Source organism: Oncorhynchus nerka, linkage group LG13, assembly GCF_034236695.1.
Source record: "Oncorhynchus nerka isolate Pitt River linkage group LG13, Oner_Uvic_2.0, whole genome shotgun sequence".
In the NCBI taxonomy this organism is placed as follows: domain Eukaryota; kingdom Metazoa; phylum Chordata; class Actinopteri; order Salmoniformes; family Salmonidae; genus Oncorhynchus; species Oncorhynchus nerka.
The window spans coordinates 35,475,034-35,496,607 of NC_088408.1; the positions used below are offsets into that span (position 1 = coordinate 35,475,034).

General features: G+C 42.4%; 1 protein-coding gene across 1 annotated transcript in view; it reads right to left on the minus strand.

The window, feature by feature from the left end:
* LOC115139444 (mannosyl-oligosaccharide 1,2-alpha-mannosidase IA-like) overlaps positions 1-21,574 on the minus strand; it is a 158,477-nt gene that overhangs the window by 82,662 nt on the left and 54,241 nt on the right. The window contains exons 3-4 of the mRNA XM_029676818.2: positions 13,513-13,628; positions 3,267-3,347 (exon numbers count right to left, since the gene is read on the minus strand). Coding sequence (XP_029532678.2) covers positions 3,267-3,347; positions 13,513-13,628 — 197 coding nt within the window. The remainder of the gene's footprint in view (positions 1-3,266; positions 3,348-13,512; positions 13,629-21,574) is intronic.

A 21,574-nucleotide genomic window follows, 5' to 3' on the forward strand; every position in this document is an offset into this window, starting at 1 on the left:
CAGATGAAAACCACTCCCACTCAGAAGAACAATGAGCGAATCAGGAGGAGAGGCTCTTTATGGCTCCTTCACCATGATGATGATCAAGTGTCTGTTCGGCTCCTCCTATCGGGCATCTCAGGGCTGGCTAACAGACAAGGACAGGCCTGATCAGTATGCAGGGCTGAGGCTGTCCTACCGTGCATCTGTGTAGTTTTACACATACAAAATGTCAAAGGGTCCAGCCTGCTTTGAGTTCCAGCCAAGCGAAAGGCACAGAGGCCGGAGAGAGATCTCAGAGCCTGGTTCAGGGGCCAAGGAGAGATCTCAGAGCTTGCATCCCAGGCCCCATCTCCCCTCCCACCCACCACTGGGCCTCAAACAAGTGTCTCAGCCTCCATTGTCTTGCTCCAGGCAGCTTAAAGTGGGTCGGGTATACATAACCGACTCTCTCTACCTTCTCCTGCAGGACTCGGAGGAGCTCCCTGGACTCAGGTTCTGAAGGCTCACATCAAATGGGTCCGCCTCTCTTAGAGGATGAAAGGGTGAACAGAGCAATGTGCGCTCAGTTTTAGAGAGGAGAAAACAGATCCAATCTGCTGGGAGTGACACAGCCTCACTGTACAGATATTGAAATACAACAAGGGAGAATGAAGGGGAGTTCACTACAACACTAACACACCTGGTACCCTAGTTATGTTTGTCAATGACAGCATTTCCCAGAGCTGCACTCAAGGACATTATTTTCTACAGTGTTTTGGAGATAATGGGAATTGATTTATACAGTGAGGCAATTCAAACACCCTATTTCCTGTGTAAATCCCTGTAGACTAAGCAATGTCCAGGCTAAGCTGCGGAGCACTACAAAACAGCATTATGCCACACTTATCATGTGTGGTTATGATGAAAAACGGCATGGGTCAAGCTTCCCAATACAAGAACGACAAAAAAAAAGGTGTCGCTTTCAACCACAAACCTGCACAACCTGTAGCCTTACCGCATGATGCGTCACTAGAGTACTGGCAATTTCCCTGTTGTTCATTCATCTGCAAATAAAATACCATGAACTGGCAGGTACATCTACCTACTGTAAGCCCTTTTAGTCCTGTGGATATCTGCCTCGGGATATAGTGCCTCTTACCGAGAGGATTTTAACATAATAAATACACCGGGAACAAAATAAAAGGATTACATAGTCTCTCTCCAAACCGTAAAATAATAAACCTGCAAATCCGGCGGATATCATTGTAGTTGCTTCTGTGAACCACTCGCCCCTGTTCCAGTCACTGCTGCTTAACGGTGTGACTTCCCTCTCCTCAACCTCATCTCATCTACATTTTACAGTCCAGAAACACCATTAATATGAATGGGAGCAAGAATTACAATGAATTACAATGAGATTTCCACACACAGCATGCAATACAATGCAATGCCTTTCCAGCTTTTGTGTGCAAGTCTTGGACATAACACATTGCCATGTTGTTTTGTATTCATTAATACAGGGAATTTCCATAGCAATCCAATATGCCAGCTTATTTTATTTTTTACAGTGCATGCTGTACGGTGATGAAAAATTCCCCCAGTGTCTCTCCCAGCATGTCAGAACAAAATGATGGTAAGCACGACAAAAGGCATGCACAACTTCTTGACACTTCCTGTAGCAAAATAACACACTCAAAACCCTGGCTGCTTCTGGGGTCTGTCAGCAAAGAGCACTCCGAGAAGCATCGTGTTAAAAAGGTCAAGCATTCCTGTCAACCTCACTCTCCAGTAATTCAAATTGCATAAACACTTAAGAGGACCTCTTTCCTACCGTTTTACCTTAATTGGAGGGAAATTATATTAAATGAGATAATCGCTCTGAAATAATTGGCGGTTTGATAAACAGCATCCTTCAGAATGATGCATGGCTTCATAATGTAAACGCAGTCCTGGAACATGTGCGGGGAAGTATGCTCTCCATTTCATTAAAAACCTCTTGCAGGTGAAAATGTGTAAGAGGCCAAATTCATTTGCGTTCAGAACGCCAACTGAGTGTTCAGCCTCTGTAAATCCTCGACTTGATAATAAGTCTGAGCGTTCACAGTGATTGGTGTAGTCTGAGCGTTCACAGTGATTGGTGTAGTCTGAGCGTTCACAGTGATTGGTGTAGTCTGAGCGTTCACAGTGATTGGTGTAGTCTGAGCGTTCACAGTGATTGGTGTAGTCTGAGCGTTCACAGTGATTGGTGTAGTCTGAGCGTTCACAGTGATTGGTGTAGTCTGAGCATTCACAGTGATTGGTGTAGTCTGAGCGTTCACAGTGATTGGTGTAGTCTGAGCGTTCACAGTGATTGGTGTGACGCTGAGAGGAAACAAAGATCAGCTTCTCCTTTTTGCTTCTGTTTCCTTCCGATTCCCTTTAGACTTGGAAAGACTCTAAAGAGACTTTCTTTGCTGAGCTCATTGAACTTCTAAATGGATTCCTCCCACTCTGGTATTGCGACTGTCCTTCTGTTAATGAGAGCCACTTAGTTTGGATCCAAGGTTCAGTAGTTCCCTGAAAGCCTACTGAAATGGGGAGATAAAAAGCATAGATCTTCTGGTCGGAAAAGTCCTCCTGCTTGCTAAAATTCAACTGGAGGAGTCATTAGAAGCACTTTGAGAAAACAGCTTGGCTTTTAAACAGGTATTTTTTTGGCCGATTTGGTGGTATCTATGACTATCTTATCTTCAAGCCAGTCATTATAGCAGGTCATTAAAAACCTCTGTCTGCATGAAGAGAAATAGAGGGCTGATAGTACTCACAACAGCTGAATGGGAAAATTAGTTTGGTCCCAAAGAGATAGTTTCCTGACAACATGAGAGAACTGCAGTCCCACACAAATTCCAGAGTTGGCAGGCAGAATGAGCCTTCCTCTCAGAAGAGATTAGCTAAACCCCTGATATATTTTCATAGCTCTACATCTCCCTGAAGGACTGCCCTGCACTCAAGAGATTGGCGGGCAGTAAAGCGTTCACCTCTCTTTCACAGTTCAACGTTCAGCATCTTTGGAACAACACTGTTCCAACATGGCTGCAATAAGATTATTTAACACCTTGCATCACTCTAAACTGAGGCAAAATGGTTGTTCAACTATTGGCGGCTACCTCTATGTAATTATCTCAGCTAACATGGTCTCTATCAAACTGGGGTCAAATGGAATGAACTAGGTCCTCTTCTCCTCATCACATGCATCAGATCTTGTCCAGTTGTAGCGTTCAGAGTTCTGGGCAGCAGCATCAGCGTTTTCACAGTTAGGTACCTACCTCTTTGCCGGAGAGGTAATAGGCGGAGAGCAGTCCTCCGACAAACCGGATGTTCACTTCAAAGACTGAGACCTCAGCATTCTGCAGGGAGAACAAACAAATACAGTGAGAGAGATAGAGGGATGGAGAGAGAGAGAGATGGATGGGAGCAGAGAGAGAGAGAGAGAGACAAAGGATTCATGATTAGGAGTATTCAACCTGCTGAGTCACCATGTAGCAGCTGGCAGGAATATCCTCACATCACACAATGTAAAGACCGACAGACAGACAACACTGTGGGCTACACCTGAAGACACTGAGGTATCAAAACCCTTAGGCCACGCCTCCATAACTCAGAGAAGACCTCTGAGTAAACCACTTAATACTACAACAAACATTTGACCATTTCCATTGAGATGAATGTGATCCACTAATGTATTCCCATGGTAAAGACAGATAAACAGAGAGAGCAGGGGCTGTCAGAGAATGGACTTCCACGGAGCTCGCACAGCGCCAAGCCTAACCAACTCTGGAAAAAGGTATCTATAATTGAGAAAATAGCCACCCTGCAATATAAGTGTCATTTCATCTTAAGGTCAAGCTGGGAAGCATGAGTCGCCACCAACAAACATGAACCAATAAGAAGTGGTGAGATGCCTTCCTGACAATCCCATCAGGCCAAAACACAGATCTGCACTCAGCCCATTTCCCTCCCGAAGGGCCCCAGGCTTTGTTTTCTCCATTATTATAGCCAGACTTATTACCCATATCCATTCCTCATGTAGATTTTCATTACTCTGAAAAGAAGCATGTGGAGCCCATTCATCCAGAATAAAGTCCTAGAGGCCTACAGTACTTTTAGTACTGATAAATGGTTTTGATAACCTCATCCTAACCTCGAGCCCTTTGCTTTATATGATAGATCAAAATGGTAGATCATGTAGAGTGGTCTTAAAATATTTATGTTAATCTAATATTACTATGTGCATATTTCTTGAGGTTTTAGTGAGAGGAAAAGTTTGTTATTGCCTGTACTTTGAGTGGACCACATTTTAAAAACTGTGCATGGGGGGGGGGGAGACATTGTCCATTGTTGCACGGGATTTAACTTAACGAGAAACATTTCTTCCTGGTAATGGTGGTGGTGGGCTACAAATAACCTCATTATGGTTTCAGTGACAACGCTTTGTAATTATACTAAATAACAAGTAAATATCAGTAGCCAATACTTTTTTTTGTTGTCCTCATTTCCAAATATAAGCAATTATTTTATATTTGAGAGGGAAATGTTTAACTTTGGCTTTTGTTTCTTGTAGACTATTTGTTTGGGACAAATGGCAGATGAGGGAATAAACATTTGTTTATTTGTCTTTTTTTCCATAGATGTTCTCAATGCGAAGGCTTCTCTGCACTTTGACTCTTTGTATTTGACTAACAATTTCTACATGAGTAAACTAATCTGGCCCAGAGAGATACAGTTCTATTATTTAATAGTAGAGAATGTGCGGCAGGCAGGCAAACAAGATAATTTAACTCCGGGCCGTCAGACTAACTTATAATTAAAATAAATGTATTTAGTCCTGCAAACCTGCAGACTGTGAAATCCAAATTCGTAATATTTCTGCTAGCATTATCAATGGTGTGTTAATGACTTCAAATTATGACAGATGGCAGTTGTTCAAATGAGTTAAGCATTTTGTATTCATGGTAATGTACTGTTTTTTGCCTGATTGTGGACAGAAGGACTTGGCACACCTTATTAACTGTTGAGAAGGGGTTAAACTCTGAGGTATCCTGAGGACACTACTGTAGCTACTAGCTAGGTACTGTAACATAGGTGCTTTCCACTCAGAGAGGATTACTTCTGTTCTGAGGACAGCCTTTATCACGAGGCCCTGTCTCCTCACCCAGATCAAGACATCAGAGGGCTGTTCTGTCCTTCAGTCAAGAACTTCAGTGAGGCCAAAGCGTCAAGAGGATCTTCTGCACTGCACTCAGTGTTCAATTGCACATACTGCCAGGGTTAGAAAATGAAGTGGTATTAGAGCAAATATGTTTTGTGGATACTAATGAGATTACGTAGACATTCAAATGGTGGGAATTCCGTAAAAGGGGTCAACTCTAGAGCGCCGAAATAACGTAAACGGACAACAGCCTCAATGTATTCAGACCAGATGTTACAGGTTGCACAATTTGAATTTACATGAATATTTACATCAAAACACAGAGCAGTCTCTCACATGTTATCGTGGGGTGAGACATTGCTGAATTCCCTAATGTATGAAGTTCTCCCGCTGCTGTTTTAGTAAAAACTCTTTCAAGTTGTAAGTACGGGATACACATTGTATACATCGTCCAACGAAATACTTACTTGCAGGTTCCTTCTCGACAACGCAACAATAAGAAATAATAGGTTTAGAATTTTTGCAAATTTATAATAAAAAATAAATAAAATATCACATTTACATAAGTATTCAGACCCTTTACTCAGTACTTTGCTGTAATCGCTGCACCTTTGGCAGCGATTACAACCTCAAGTCTTCTTGGTGTGACTATAAGCTTGGCACACCTGTATTTGGATAGCTCTTCTCTGCAGATCCCCTCAAGCTCAGTCAGGTTGGATGGGGAGCTTCGCTGCACAGCTAATTCCAGGTCTCTCCAGAGATGTTCAGGGTTCAAGTCCAGGCTCTGTTTGGGCCACTCAAGGACATTCAGAGATTTGTTCCCGAAGCCACTCCTGCGTTATCTTGGCTGTGTGCTGAGGGTCGTGGTTCTGTTGAAAGGTGAACCTTGCTCTGGAGCAGGTTTTAATCAAGGATCTTTCTGTACTTTGCTCCGTTCATCTTTCCCGAGATCCTGATTAGTCTCCCTCAACCACTCCCTACTCATTCAAAGGTTGTCAGAAATGAGCCTTGACCAGGCGTCTTGCAACTGTCAGACAGGAAACAATGTGTGCTTTCTGATGGTGTCAAGTCACCTCGATATTACTAAAAGGTCTCCCACATGGGTTGACTTTGGGACCTTTCCCCTTTATATAAAGAATATTGGTCTATCTGCATAAATCTGTAACATTCAGCTGTATGCTGATGACACTTATGTACGCCATTGCCCATATGACTGACCAGGCTATATTGGAGCTGCAATCTGATTTTGTCACCTTGGAGAAAGTTCATGATTATTTAAAAAATTGGTACTTAAATTGGGGAAAAACTAAATGATGCTGTTTTATAATTCTCGTAGAAGTATTTCAGATGGTTATACACATTTCTGCATTGGATAGCTCTTTCATCGGGCAGGTTTCCGCCTATAAATATCTTGGCTTTTGGATTGACAAAAATGTGACTTACAAAACATACGGATGAACTAGTTAAGAAGCTGAGATTTAAAGGAGACTTATTTTATAGAACTAGATCGGGTCCTTCCCTAAACAGCAGGAAGCAGATTGTAGTCAACTTCCCTGCTAGTTTGTGACTTTGGTGACACCATTTATGGGAATTCAGCAGCCACCACTCCTAAACCTTTCGATGCAGTCTACCATAGTGCCCTTTGCTTTATCACAGGTGACAGTTTTAATATGCATCACTGCATCCTGTATCAAAATGTTTGCTGATCCTGATTAGTCGTGTAGACTTCATTACTCCCATTTTGTTTACATAGCTTTACTACACAAGCTTCCGACCTACCTCACTTCACTGTTAAAATAAAACAAATACGACACCAAACCCGTTCACAGAAATGGTTCACTTTCGAAGTTCCACTAGTATGTACCGATCTAGGTAAATCTGCCTTCAATTTTTAGTGCCCCCCATTTTTGGAATAGTCTACAAAACTCCCTACATCTTGACTAACTGGTGCCTCTATGGCAGTTTAGGACTTTAATGTTGAATGACTTTAATGAGATCAATTTGTTGTATTGTTGTCCTCAGGGCACCATTGTAAATGAGACCCATGTCTCGATGGGTTTTCCCTGATTAAATAACAAGACAATGTATTCCATTGAGACCATTTCAGCCATTACCGGGGTGTGTTTGACAGGTCATTACAAACATTTCCTCGGCCATAACGTTAGCCGGGTGGGGGGGGACAGGCAAAAAGCAAGATTATGAAAGAGTCACAGGAGTAAAATGAATGCAATCAATCCAACGAGATTTAAGTGGCTTTTGCACCCCTCAATGGCTGAAAAAGACAGATCCTCAGGTGGGCGGGGCATGTGCGTTGCTATTAATAGGACGCTAAAATAAGGCAAGGCCCATCCAGCTGGGGCTCATGGTGTCAGACCGAACCACAGCCCTCAGCCTCCTGACCTCCTGAAACCTCTAGTCAGGTCAAATCAAGGGACATCTTCAATGAATGAGCTCCAATTCAACAGCATAATCAGAGTACAGGGGAAATGACTTTGAGATGGGATTGAGAAGTCAGATGGAAAAATGGAATTGCAGAACGTTGTGTAGAGGTTCTAGAGCGGAGGCTACAGTTAGCTGAGCTCCATCCCATCACAACGTTGAGAGCAATGTTAGTGAATGACAACAACAATAATACTCCCTGACAGTAAAATCATCTCAAGGAAGCCCCTGTGTAGACACAAAGAGCAGCAGTGACAACTGACTCCTGGAGATGATGCACGAATGCTCTTTCTAAGCCTGGCCTACACTGCTACACAATAACATACTGCCACGTCTGTGGATCATCTGTCAGAGGACCCTTAGAAATTCATCCTCTGATGACGTGCTTTAGTGTGTGAGTGTGTGTAGGTGTGCGTGTGTTTGTACAAAAAGGCGCAGGGGGGCTCCCTCAAACCTCTGGCTAGAAAATGTCTCTTTGTTCCAGCCTCTGAAAGGTTATCTTGCAGGCTGATGTCCAGCAAGGCTGTGCAGTCCATTACACAGCTCCTGCCTGCGGGCTGACAGTGGAGCCGGGGCCCTTCCATAATACATACAGCCATTGCCTTTGTTCATGTACTGGTCTTGCCTTTCACAGCAGCCCACAACACACAGCTCGCCAGATGAAAGATTGCAGGCGGGCACAAGGCAGAGGCAAATAAAAATGGGCGCTTGCTCGCTTTCTCTCGCTCTACACCTCTTCCCAGCAGAACTGAGTGGGAAACAAAAGAGAAATCGTCCCTGGCCATTATAGTCCACACTGTTTACTATGACCAGACCTGTTTTTGTTCTGACCCTATGTGTCTGTCTACCGGTCATGCTCAGGTAGACAGACACACAGGCAGGGAGGAGCTGGTGGGGAGGGGGGGGGACGGGGGTCGGCAATGCAAATAGTCTGGGTCAATCAATTGGCTCGATATTTAAGACAAGCGTAAATCCGGTATCCCCACTGCCTGGTCTTGAAACCTGAGCATTAAAACAGACTCCGAAACGTCTCCCCTGTTCCAGTGGATCTGTATTGTACAGAGGCATCAGGAAATGCAGTGGTATGCTCCTGTCTCTCAGTATTCCAGTCGTGGCCCCTGACTATTATGACAGTGAGGAGGTATGGAGGAACATGACAGAGGTTGGGGCCAAATGGAAAACCATAGACCACTCCATCCATGTTAAGACAATGCTGGAAGAGAAGGAGATGGAAGAGGGGGTTGTATTTATCTTTGAAATAGATATTCTGTATTCAGGAGACAAAGTGAATATTAATGCCCAATCCACCAGGGCTTTTGTGAGCTCCTTTATTGTTGGAATTGCTCGAGGGCAGCGAAGTCAATGCCTTTCAATTAAAAGTTTGTTAATACACTTCATGAATGCGTCTGATCACTAATGTTTTTTTTTCGCTCTCTCTCTCCCGCATTTGGAAAAAAAAATAAGGGTGGACAAGAATTTAGTGCTTCTTAACGAGTTGGTTCTCCCAGGGGAATAAATAATGAATCTGGTTCCATAACATGGGCAAGGTCTAAGGCAGAGGAAACATCAAACTAAAAAGACTGAAGGTTTTTTTCTTCACCGTTTCCACTCCAACTCCCTCAGCTAAATTCTTCAGCTCCATCACCACCCCTTCAATAATCCATGGTAGTTCATTTCACACAGCAACTAGGGTTAACAACGGTGAAAAGAGGAAAGGTTAGACAATTTTCCCTTGATGAGCCATCACATTTCTTTTAGCTATAACCTTCCTCACCTCTGGCATTCAATTGATCATAGAAACTGCATTACAGGGCTAAGTAATGGTTCAGTAGTTCACATCCAAAAATTGCACAAACTGCAGTTTGACATTCTCTCAAGTGGGACATTCCTTTTAAAGCTGTAAAAGGAACCATGACTTGAAAACAACATTTAAGAAAGAAAAGAAAAACTTGCAGAGAAGTCACAAATTATTGAGGCATGACAATGGGGAGAAACCTGCTGAGCTAAGAATAGATGCAAAAAAACAGAGTGGTTCAAAGCATTTGAGAGTGGTGCAGGTGTGGACCACAATGCAAATCCTAATTATTGCAGTCCAATAGACTGGGGGGGTTGGTTTGTTGCGTTATTCCACTGTGTGTTTGTGCATTATTGAGCACCATTGCCAATATCACAATTTCCTAGATATACACATCCCATTAGATTGCAAAGGTCTTGTATATATCGTGTGGCCATGTCTGAGACGAAGCCCTTTCAAACTGGTTTATACATCTCTTCAGTCTCAGTGTTTGGGAGTCATTTGTTTCCTATGCATAGTCTGGAGGGAAAAACTGTCAATGAATATCCTTTTCTCGGTGAGAGTGAAAGGCTTGAGGAAGGCAATGTGTTCTATCTGACAGACACACAAAGTCCTCACTCCTAAAGCACATTACCTTCAACCTGATGAGTCAGGTCCATATTGACTGATTAGAAAAAATGCTCCTTTCCCTACCCCGAACAGTGGAATTAAGATGACTTCATTCAGTCCACTTCCACAGACAGACACGATGGTTCCTTCCAGGTGAGTACTGTACCTGTTCTGTCTAACACTAGAAAAGGCCTTGAGGGACCCATCCCTTCAAGACAAAATTACTCATTCTAATGAATACATTTCATATGCTATCAGAAAATTTATATTTTGGTTGTGTTAATGAAGGTATTGGGTAACATTAGAATAGGAAAAAAATCTCTTTCTATCCCTCTCAATATATATATCATTTTTATGAGTTTATTTTAGGCTGTTGCCTCATGCTCAAGTGTAGAACTTATGAAAGTGGCTCATTGTTCATTGGCAATGGTAGGTGTTTTGGAAACCTCAATCTGTGTGATACTATATAGAAATCAAAATGTCTTCCCTGCGGCTCTGTAGGAGGATTTGAAATTCAAACATACGCTTGTTAAATAGACATATTTAAGAAAAATCCAGGACAGAGGAGGGCATGACTTTAAACCTGGCACAGATATTTCAATGTTTTATTCATATTTAGTCAAACTGCTCTAACTTGGCTCTTCTAGTGTTAAACAGAGTGTCACGACTCTTACCGAAGGTGGCTCCCCTTCCTGTTCGGGTGGCGCTCGACGGTCGTCGTTACCGGCCTACTAGCTGCCACTGATCCCTTTTTCCCCCTTTCTGTTTATTGGTTTCACCTGTTAGTGTTTTAGGTTGATTGGTTGGGCTTTATTTACCAGCGGGATTGTTTGGTTGTGCGGGATTGTTTGGTGTACATGTGTACACGTCTGTGTGTCACGGTTTTCCCATTTTCTTGGGTTTTGCTGGACTGTTTAAGTCCCCCGTGTTTGGGGCATTTGTTTTGGTGTGCGCCCTGTGTTTCGTGGGGCTGGCGTATGTTCACCGTTTTCGTGCGCCTGACTTCTCACCCACTACACCCCAAGACGTTACACAGAGCACTTCAGGGTCCAATTACCTGGAGTCAAATCCAACTTATGCGTCACTTCCTTCGTAAACAACAGGTGTAGACTAACAATGGAATGCTTACTTATGGGTCCTTTTCCGACAATGCAGAGTTAAAGATAATAAAAATAATAAAAATAGAAAGAGACAAGGCATAAAAACACAGTGAATAACGAATCAAAATTAGCATGGCTATGTACAGGGAGTATCAGTACCGGGTCGATGTGCAGGGGTACGAGGTAATTGAGGTTGCTATGTACTGTATATACAGTGCCTTGCGAAAGTATTAGGCCCCCTTGAACTTTGCGACCTTTTGCCACATTTCAGGCTTCAAACATAAAGATATAAAACTGTATTTTTTTGTGAAGAATCAACAACAAGTGGGACACAATCATGAAGTGGAACGACATTTATTGGATATTTCAAACTTTTTTAACACATCAAAAACTGGGCGTGCAAAATTATTCAGCCCCCTTAAGTTAATACTTTGTAGCGCCACCTTTTGCTGCGATTACAGCTGTAAGTCCCTTGGGGTATGTCTATCAGTTTTGCACATCGAGAGACTGACATTTTTTCCCATTCCTTCTTGCAAAACAGCTCGAGCTCAGTGAGGTTGGATGGAGAGCATTTGTGAACAGCAGTTTTCAGTTCCTTCCACAGATTCTCGATTGGATTCAGGTCTGGACTTTGACTTGGCCATTCTAACACCTGGATATGTTTATTTTTGAACATTCCATTGTAGATTTTGCTTTATGTTTTGGATCATTGTCTTGTTGGAAGACAAATCTCCGTCCCAGTCTCAGATCTGGTTTTCTTCCAGAATGGTCCTGTATTTGGCTCCATCCATCTTCCCAACAATTTTAACCATCTTCCATGTCCCTGCTGAAGAAAAGCAGGCCCAAACCATGATGCTGCCACCACCATGTTTGACAGTGGGGATGGTGTGTTCAGGGTGATGAGCTGTGTTGCTTTTACGCCAAACATAACGTTTTGCATTGTTGCCAAAAGTTCAATTTTGGTTTCATCTGACCAGAGCACCTTCTTCCACATGTTTGGTGTGTCTCCCAGGTGGCTTGTGGCAAACTTTAAACAACACTTTTTATGGATATCTTTAAGAAATGGCTTTCTTCTTGCCACTCTTCCATAAAGGCCAGATTTGTGCAATATACGACTGATTGTTGTCCTATGGACAGAGTCTCCCACCTCAGCTGTAGATCTCTGCAGTTCATCCAGAGTGATCATGGGCCTCTTGGCTGCATCTCTGATCAGTCTTCTCCTTGTATGAGCTGAAAGTTTAGAGGGAGGGCCAGGTCTTGGTAGATTTGCAGTGGTCTGATACTCCTTCCATTTCAATATTATCGCTTGCACAGTGCTCCTTGGGATGTTTAAAGCTTGGGAAATCTTTTTGTATCCAAATCCGGCTTTAAACTTCTTCACAACAGTATCTCGGACCTGCCTGGTGTGTTCCTTGTTCTTCATGATGCGCTCTGCGCTTTTAACGAGTGAGTGAGTGAGTGAGTGAGTGGGTAGGTAGGGCTGTGGCGGTCATGAAATTCTGTCAGTCGGTTATTGTCATGCAAATGACTGCCAGTCTCACAGTAATTGACCGTTAATTAACATAAATATGTTTAGCATCTCCAGGCGTCCACGCATGCTGATGCACGCCTTTGGAACATCTACATTAAAACAAGTCGAACAAATCCATTTCAGATACATCATCACAATAAATCCATTATTTTGGTCAGGTCTAAAGAAACATTATGATGTGAAGAAAATGTATGTCAGAAGAACAGAATAGGAGTCTAGTTCATTTAGCAGACAAATTTATTTTTTATAAGTCCCGTGCAATTATTGTATATGTTTTTATTGTAAGAATAATATAATTGAACATAGCTGAATAAAATAAAGGATATTTTTCCCATTCCAGAGCGAGTGCGCATTTGATGTGGCTATGCTGAGCGTAAAAGTGTCATTTGAAACAAATCCTATATGCTAGATGTAAGAGTTATTTGACACATTTAGTTGTGAATGATACAAACCTTAGAATGTCGTAGAAATCAAAACATACACAGAGTGCACAAAAACATTTAGAACACCTTCCTAATATTGACTTGTCGGGGCATGCACTCAGGGTGTCGAAAGAGTTCCACAGGGATGCTGGCCCATGTTGACTCCAATGCTTCCCACAGTTTCGTCAAGTTGGTTGGCTGCACTGATACACTCAAGCATTAAAAAAAACTCAGCAGCGTTGCTGGTAGAAATGATGTAAGACGGAGTTCAGCTTTCCTGCATTAAAATGCCTTGGGTGGCTCTGTATTCTTTCCCTACTGATTACAGTGGGGCTTGCCTAACCAATCAGATTCTAGATCTCCTGACCTTGAGCTTGTCAGTGGCTGACTAGCTAGCAGTCAAAGGTGTTCTATGGTTCTACTAGCTAGCAGACAAAGGGGGTTCTACGTTATTTGGTTCTACTCACCACGTTGAAGTCCAGGTTCTTCTCCACCCACTCTGTGGCCATCTCAAAGTCCTCATACATCTCCATGACGTATAGGGTGTCCAGGGCATCCACGATGGTGGCTCCCTTTATGCTCCCTGGGAAGGCAAACAAAACAAAGCCTTGAGGACTCATATCCTATTTTCCTCCCATAGCAACATATTGTATTGGTAGAAAAACAGCACAGTCAGAGTCAGGTTTCTACCATTAAGACCAGAGGAGGTTAAAATCTCCAGGGCAGCTGGGAGTTCTAAGTGTGCTGTTTTATTCAAAGAGCGGGGCATATCTCCTGCTGCGGTGGAATATTGCTTCAGGCAACTTCCATTTATCTCAGTGTGAGACGTCATGCATATGAACAAATACAAATATGACAGAGCACCTTTGGCTATACTGTCAGGTTTTTACCTGGTTGAAGAGGATGTGGCAGAGAAAGTCAGAACAGAGGAGTGAGCATATTAGCGTGAGTCTTTTCACGGTGGGCTGATGCTTCCGAAAGGCTCTTGGCCACAAGACCTTACCTATCAGATGACATTATACCGAGCCTCCTGAGTGGCGCAGCGGCCTAAGGCACATCATTGCAGTGCTAGAGGCATCACTACAGACCCAGATTTGATCCTAGGCTATGTCGCAGCCGGGAGAACCAAAGGGAGACCTATGAGGCGGTGCATAATTGGCTCACCATCGTCCGGGTTAGGAGAGGGTTTGGCCGGCCGGGATGTCCTTGTCCCATCGCGCTCTAGTGACTCCTTGTGGCGGGTTGGACACATGCACGCTGACTTGTGTCACCAGTTGTACGGGGTTTCCTCCAACACATTAGTGCAGCTGGCTTCTGGGTTAAGCGGGCGGGTGTTAAGAAGCTCGGTTTGGCAGGTCATGTTCCGGAGGACGCATGATTCGACCTTTGCCTCACCCAAGCCCGTCGGGGAGTTGAGACAAGATCGTAATGAGATCACAATTGGATATCACAAAATTGGGGAGAAAAAGTGGGTAAAATACAAAAAATAAAAAGATGACATTATACCCCGTTGACAGAGTACCGTGTCCATAAGTCTGGTCCTGTGCAGCTAAAAACACCCTCTTCCGCGTCATTAAGATAAGAGCAACAAGATTAATGAAATTACTGAGCTATAGAGAAATGTAGCCTAGACGCAATTTATTCTCCAGTGAAGATTCGACTTGCTCGGTTTACCAAAGCGCTTAGGAGAACCCAGCCCCTGCCAACTCTCCACACTCGCTTGGAGGGCCGATATTTCTCCTCCTTTACGTCACACTTTCAAAAGGAGGAGAGGATGAAAGGAAAGGCACCAGCCAGGCAGGCAGTCAAAGAGGAAAGGCACCAGCCAGGCAGGCAGTCAAAGAGGAAAGGCACCAGCCAGGCAGGCAGTCAAAGAGGAAAGGCACCAGCCAGGCAGGCAGTCAAAGAGGAAAGGCACCAGCCAGGCAGGCAGTCAAAGAGGAAAGGCACCAGCCAGGCAGGCAGTCAAAGAGGAAAGGCACCAGCCAGGCAGGCAGTCAAAGAGGAAAGGCACCAGCCAGGCAGGCAGTCAAAGAGGAAAGGCACCAGCCAGGCAGGCAGTCAAAGAGACAAACACTTAGCAAAGCTTTTAGTCCGCAGCATTATCGAAAATAAACTCAATAACACGACTAAAGCACTTTCCCATTCACTTACACCTATATGGCTTTCTTCAAATGAAAAAAAAAGATAATGTCGTGGTAACTGAAGGTGTTTTTATTTCCTTAAAAGGGTAGGATTACAGCTAAAAGCTTTAATGTAGATTGAACACCCCCAAAACTTAACAATGGGTGCTGTAGGCCTGCCTGCGCCTGTCTGTCAACGAATGTTAATGTGGGACACAAAAAGGAAGAGTAGCAAGGGTCACTGCAGGCTTGACTAAACACGTTTCCACTGGCCATCCTTTTGTCACCTGGCATCCTTTTCCCTTTCCTGTTTTTCATTAATCCCTCACTCCATTTGGACTCTGTGAGAGAGATGAGGGAATGACATTTTGTGCCTGCCATCCATTGTCTGCTTCCTTCCTGCTCCGTGGCTAGAGTGCGTGCCTGCTTCCCCCATTATAAAATACAGTGGCAAAGAGAAGTGGAGAGGGGGCATCCTCATCCCATTACTGGGACAAGCCAGAGCATGATGTGTGAAAAGGTGTTGTGTTTTGGCGAATGTTTTCACGTGCGTTTGTGTGTGCATGTACCTCAAATGTACAGCAAGCCATGGAGTGACTTGAATTCTAAGAAGCAGAACACAGAATATCAAAGCCAGATTTCTCTGATCTATCAAACACAGTCTTCTCACTCTAAGCTTCCAATTAAAATGAAGTTCTATGACATGTCATGAAGCAGCCTTTATTCTTATAATAAAGGGCTCTTGAGATATTTGTCAATTTTGAATGTAAGATGATAGATTTGAGTAAATGAAAAACATGTGAAGGCTTTTGAAAAAAATAAGGATGACCTGGATATTCTTATAGAGAATCCCAGTTGGTCATTTTAAAACGTTTGATGGAAGAACACTTTCCCAAGTTTCCATTTAGAAATCCTGAATTGACACAAGGAGGACATCACTTAACATTTCTTTGAGGAAATCAATTAAAGGGATACTTTGGGATTTTGGCAATGTTGCCCTTGATCTACATCCTCAGAGTCAGATGAACTCATGGACACCATTTTTTTATGTCAGCGCAATGACTGGAAGTAACTACTAGCATGCTAGCAGTACCTATAGACTTCCACTCATTGTGCTAACACTAGTTAGCATTGGCTCACAAAACTACCTCTAACATCCTTCATACTGGACACAGAGACAAATGGTATCCACGAGTTCCTCTGACTCTGGGGAAGTAGACAAAGGGCACCATTGCCAAAATCCCAAAGTATCCCTTTAAGTCCAGGGCCGGCCCATGAACAGGCTACATACATTTCCCCAGTGCATAAGAGCCTGGTGATGGATGTGTGAGCAACATTCATGGGACGGCAGCTCTTGTGTCTAAGAGCTTTAATTTATCCCCTGTTCTCGCTCACTCGCTCGCTCTTCATATCTCATACTTTAGAAAGGAGCTCCTCTTTGGAGCAGAGACTCTTGAGCATTTCATTGACTGATGACACTCGCTAATAGAGTTCTCACATCATTAGCAGGGAACGGCACAAATGGTGGAAAATTGAATCTCATGGGGCTGAGAGCCTTCGAGGCGTTGTCAGACGATGCATTGTTTGGACAAAAACAACCTTCACGTAAAAGTGGGCTGAGAATATCAAACCCATACACACAGTGACATCGTTCATTGTTCTGAGGGAGGACGTCGTCACCACCTCATTGAGGCCTATTTTAGAAAACATCAGAACCTGGGGCAACTTGGTTTATTATGTAAATATGCCTGTGGCAACTAGCCCAAATGTCTAGTCAAACCTGCTCTGCAGCTATGTGACACATTTGGTTATTCATCTTGGGGAGGACATGGTGGTTTCCTTAATACAGAAATAGGTAGTTGGAGAGTAAACCATTGGAAGTTTGTTGTGACAGCGAAGGTAGGCCAACATATGTTAGAGTTGTTAGATTAGATAATCATGTAGTGAGCTTTAAAGCAGTTATATAGTGTAACTTTATATTTTGGTTATCTCCTTTGTCTTTCAGGTACCCACAATACAAACATAAACCATTCAAAGGAAGTTAGAGAAATCTAGATCAAAAGGTGGAATTATACCATTTGGGTGAAAGTGAAAAGGCAACATTGTTCAATAGCAAAACAGTACTACAGTGCAATTGAAAATATCCAGACTCCTTTAATTTAACATTAAAGCCTTAATTTAAAATGGAAACAATTGTTTTTCCCCTCATCAATCGAAAACAAAATACCCCATAACGACAACAGGTTTTTAGAGCAGGTTTTCATCAAGGATCTGTCTGTACTTTGCTCTGTTCATCTTTCCCTTGATCCTGACTAGTCTCCCAGTCCCTGCCGCTGAAAATCATCCCCAAAGCATGATGCTGCCACCACCATTCTTCACCTTAGTGATGGTGCCAAGTTTCATCAAACCAAAGAATCTTGTTTCTCATGGTCACAGTCGTTTAGGTGCCTTTTGGAAAACTTCAAGTGGGCTGTCATGTGCCTTTTACTGCAGAGTGGCTTCCGTCTGGCCACTCTAGCATAAAGGCCTGATTGGTGGAGTGTTGTAGAGATGGTTGTCCTTCTGCAAGGTTCTCCCATCTCCACAGAGGAACTCTGGAACTCTGTCAGAGTGACAATCAGGTTCTTGGTCAACTCCCTGACCAAGGCCCTTCCCCCCCGATTGCTCATGTTGGCCGGGTGACTAGGAGTTTTGGTGATTCCAAACATCTTCCATTTAATAATGGAGGCCACTGTGTTCTTCGGGACCTTCAATGCTGGCATCCTTCCCCAGATCTGTGCCTTGACACAATCCTGTCGCGGTGCTCTACGGACAATTCCTTCGACCTCATGAGTTGGACTCCAAGTTTTAGAAACATCTCAAGGATGATCAATGAAAACAGGATGCACCTGAGCTCAATTTTGAGTCTCAAGGCAAAGGGACTCAAAATTGAGGGAAAATGTATTTTTTATACATTTGCTAACATTTCTAAAAAAAAAACTGTTTTCACTTTGTCATTATGTGGTATTGTGTGTATATTGATGAGATTTTAAAAAATAAGAAGATTTAATACATTTTAGAATAAGGCTGTAACGTTACACAACTTGGAAAGGGGAAGGGGTCAATGCACTGTGTCCAAAATCCAATCAGAAAAGTGAATAAATAAATAGTAAGACATAGCCGATTTGCATCTCAAAAATATGAGCTTGTTTGGTTTCTTCAGGCATGGGAGCCGGAAAGATGGAATAGTAAGAAATCAGAGGGAGGGGGTGTGTGTGTGGGTAAACTGAGACTGAGTATCAGGGGCCTGGGTATGAGGTGTGGACAGAGTAGGTCATAAATCAGTGTGTAAGGAGACGTAGTGCTCCAGTGGTCTAACGAAGGTTGTGGTTGTGACAAGGGGGTCTGATGCAGGGCCATGCAGATCCGCAGATCCCACCTCAGTGGGTGATGGATTCCCTCTCTGCTACAACCCCTGTATACCCCTCCCAGTTCCAGCATCATCTAGCTCCATCAGCCCAGTGACTGAGGGGACCACACACACACCACACTGCAGGGTTAGCCCAGGGGAGGCCCAGGCTAAATTACACCATCCATTCCAAATATGGAGATGGAACACCTAATGCGCACATCATCCCAATTACACCATACAATGAAACATCCATGACTTCATCCCTGGAAAAGATAAACAGTTGAGTTTGATATTATTTAAAAGCTTACAAACAGTGTTGTCAAACTATGATTATTATTTTTTTATGTAATTTTTTAACCTTTAACGTAAATGATTTAAAGCCGTTTAAACGCCAGGGTTTTTTCATATTTGAATATGTTGTAACTGTAAATATGTTGTAATATGTAACTTAGACCGTATTTCACATCGAGGTTTTTGTACTGTGCCCGACCCGACGTCGGTTGAGACACAACATGCTCTTGAAGAGGGTGGGTGTCATTTCAATCATGGAAACAGAATCCATAGAATGGACCTATCCATTCAGATCACTCAAATTTAGCTGGTACATCATTGAAATTTGACATTTTTACTTCTAATTGCTATCACAATGACGACCAATGTCAACTTAAATGGTCATGTTTATTCTATTATCTATATTTCTATGAGATTTTCTATGGAGTATGGACAGTATAATTTAAAATAGATATTCCCATTCAAGTCAATAGTCTCTGAAGTGTGGATCTACAACCATTTTTGTGGTATCATTTGAACGTTTCAATTAAAACATTATTTATTTGTTTTTTTTTACACATTTATCAGCCAAAATCCCTGTATTCAATAGCAAGTTGAGTTTCAACCGATGGCGTGCACCACACAAAAACCTTATATGATGTAAAATAGGGTTTAAGCTACATTTGACATATTGGTAGAATCTTTTTTAATTCCACACAAATTACTGAAATGACAGGCTAAGAATGGACAGAGCTAGGCCTATTTGTTCATCTTATATCTCCAAAGCCAAATCAGTGTGTCTTGCTGGCAACACAACTTCCCCTGTTTGCAAATTAGGGCTGTCCAGACAACAAAACAAATCTTGGTAGGCTGAAAGTCGTCTGTTCTTTCAACCCATCGATTGGTTGTGTATTTTTTCATATATATAGAATAGGGTTGAATATTTTCCCGTTATTTTACAAATGTTCCATCTGGAGAATACATCTATTTTCTCCCAGGTAATCCAGTATTTCCCACCAAAACCAGAAGTGTCATTCAAAAGCATTATAAAGTACATAAATAGACCGGTCTGGATTTGATTAGAGCTTTGATGGAAAACTCAAGCCTGATGCTGCTTGAGCCTGGTGAGCCATACATTAAATACAGTTTATAAGCCATACATTAAAAGACATTTAATGAGCCCAATCCCAAAAAAGCCCAAATGATTGTGCCCTTATCTAATACATATTTGATATAGGCTACTGCATATTATGTACGACAGAAAAACATAAAAGCCCATAGATGTAGCTAGCTTGGGTAAATAAATTAAACTAGCTCCAGTAGGCTAATCTTTGGAGTGTGAACTGTATTACTGTACTGTATATTGTATATACTTTATGGACTAGAATTATGCACATCGTTCAAACCATGATCAAGCAGAAGAGAACATGTGATTCTGGTGAAGCACATGCAGCCTACAACATTACAAGTATAGGCTAGCGAATTTGATTTTAATTTTGAAATATATTTCTATAATTAGAAGGCTGGCGTATATATACACCTTTCATAATATTTCCCCTACCTCCTCCTCTTTCTATTGTTGCTTCATTCCTTCCTCGCTTTCAGCTGTTAAATGAAATACGTGCCGTTGTCCTCATCTTCATCATTCTAAATGACATCCTTGAATAATATAGGACTAGAATTAAATACACAAGTCTTTCACTTCTCTTCACGAAGATTGAATGGTTATGGGTCTGAAAATCTCAATAACCGGGTTCCCGTCATTCAACCCTAATATAGACAAACCCTATATGTGTTTTAATAAAATGACCTATACATGCATTGAGCTTGTTTGATGCTTTAAGCTCACGGTTTGATGAAATCAGACAAATGAGCCAAGAGGGAGCAAGACATCAACTTAACCTGTCCCAACCATCCTTCTCCTGCTCCTACTAGCTTTCCTAGATTCTGCCGCTACTCTCCTGAAGTTGCCGGTAATAGGCTACATGAGGAGTCAGCAAACTTTCTCATGTGGAATGCCAATTTATCTTACCATTTCTAAAGATCTGCGTGCCAGTTATGGTTTTCATATGCACATTTTTGTGGAACAATTGAATTTATAATAACGCCTTCGTATGTCAAAATCATTGTTATGTGGTTAATCAAAACTCTATCCAAAACTAAATGAAAATTATACAAACTTAAAAAGTAACTTCTATTGCCATCTATGTAAACATAGCCTATAATCACAACAAATAAAAACATTGCAGCCAGCAGGTAGAAAATATCCTGATAAAAACAAATATCCTATAAACCACATTGGCAACGCATGGCCTGTCTGCAGCAATCTTGAAACATTGTTTCAACTTGGGTCCGGCCTCCTTGCAATATTGTATGAAATATTCTGGGCCCTCAGAGATTCCTGTGCCAGTGAGCTCCAGACAGTCACAGCTGTAGACTATTTGGGTAAAGGATACGAAGTAAATCAGGTATGCCTATTTTATTATGTTTCCACTGGATCGGAGCATGACATTTTTCCCTTCCAAACTGAGTGGTTATTGAAAGGGAGAGAGCTGGAAAGATTTTTCAAATACACTGAGGAAATATTGTAAAAAAAAAGACTTGATATTTGCTTGCTATGAGGTGAAGAAAGCATTACTTTGAGAAGCTCTGCAGGTCATTAGTGGTGGTGCATTAAGCCATCAGAAACACTATCAGCTCCCCAAAATTGGTACATTTATATGCCTACATTTTCACGCAGGCTAG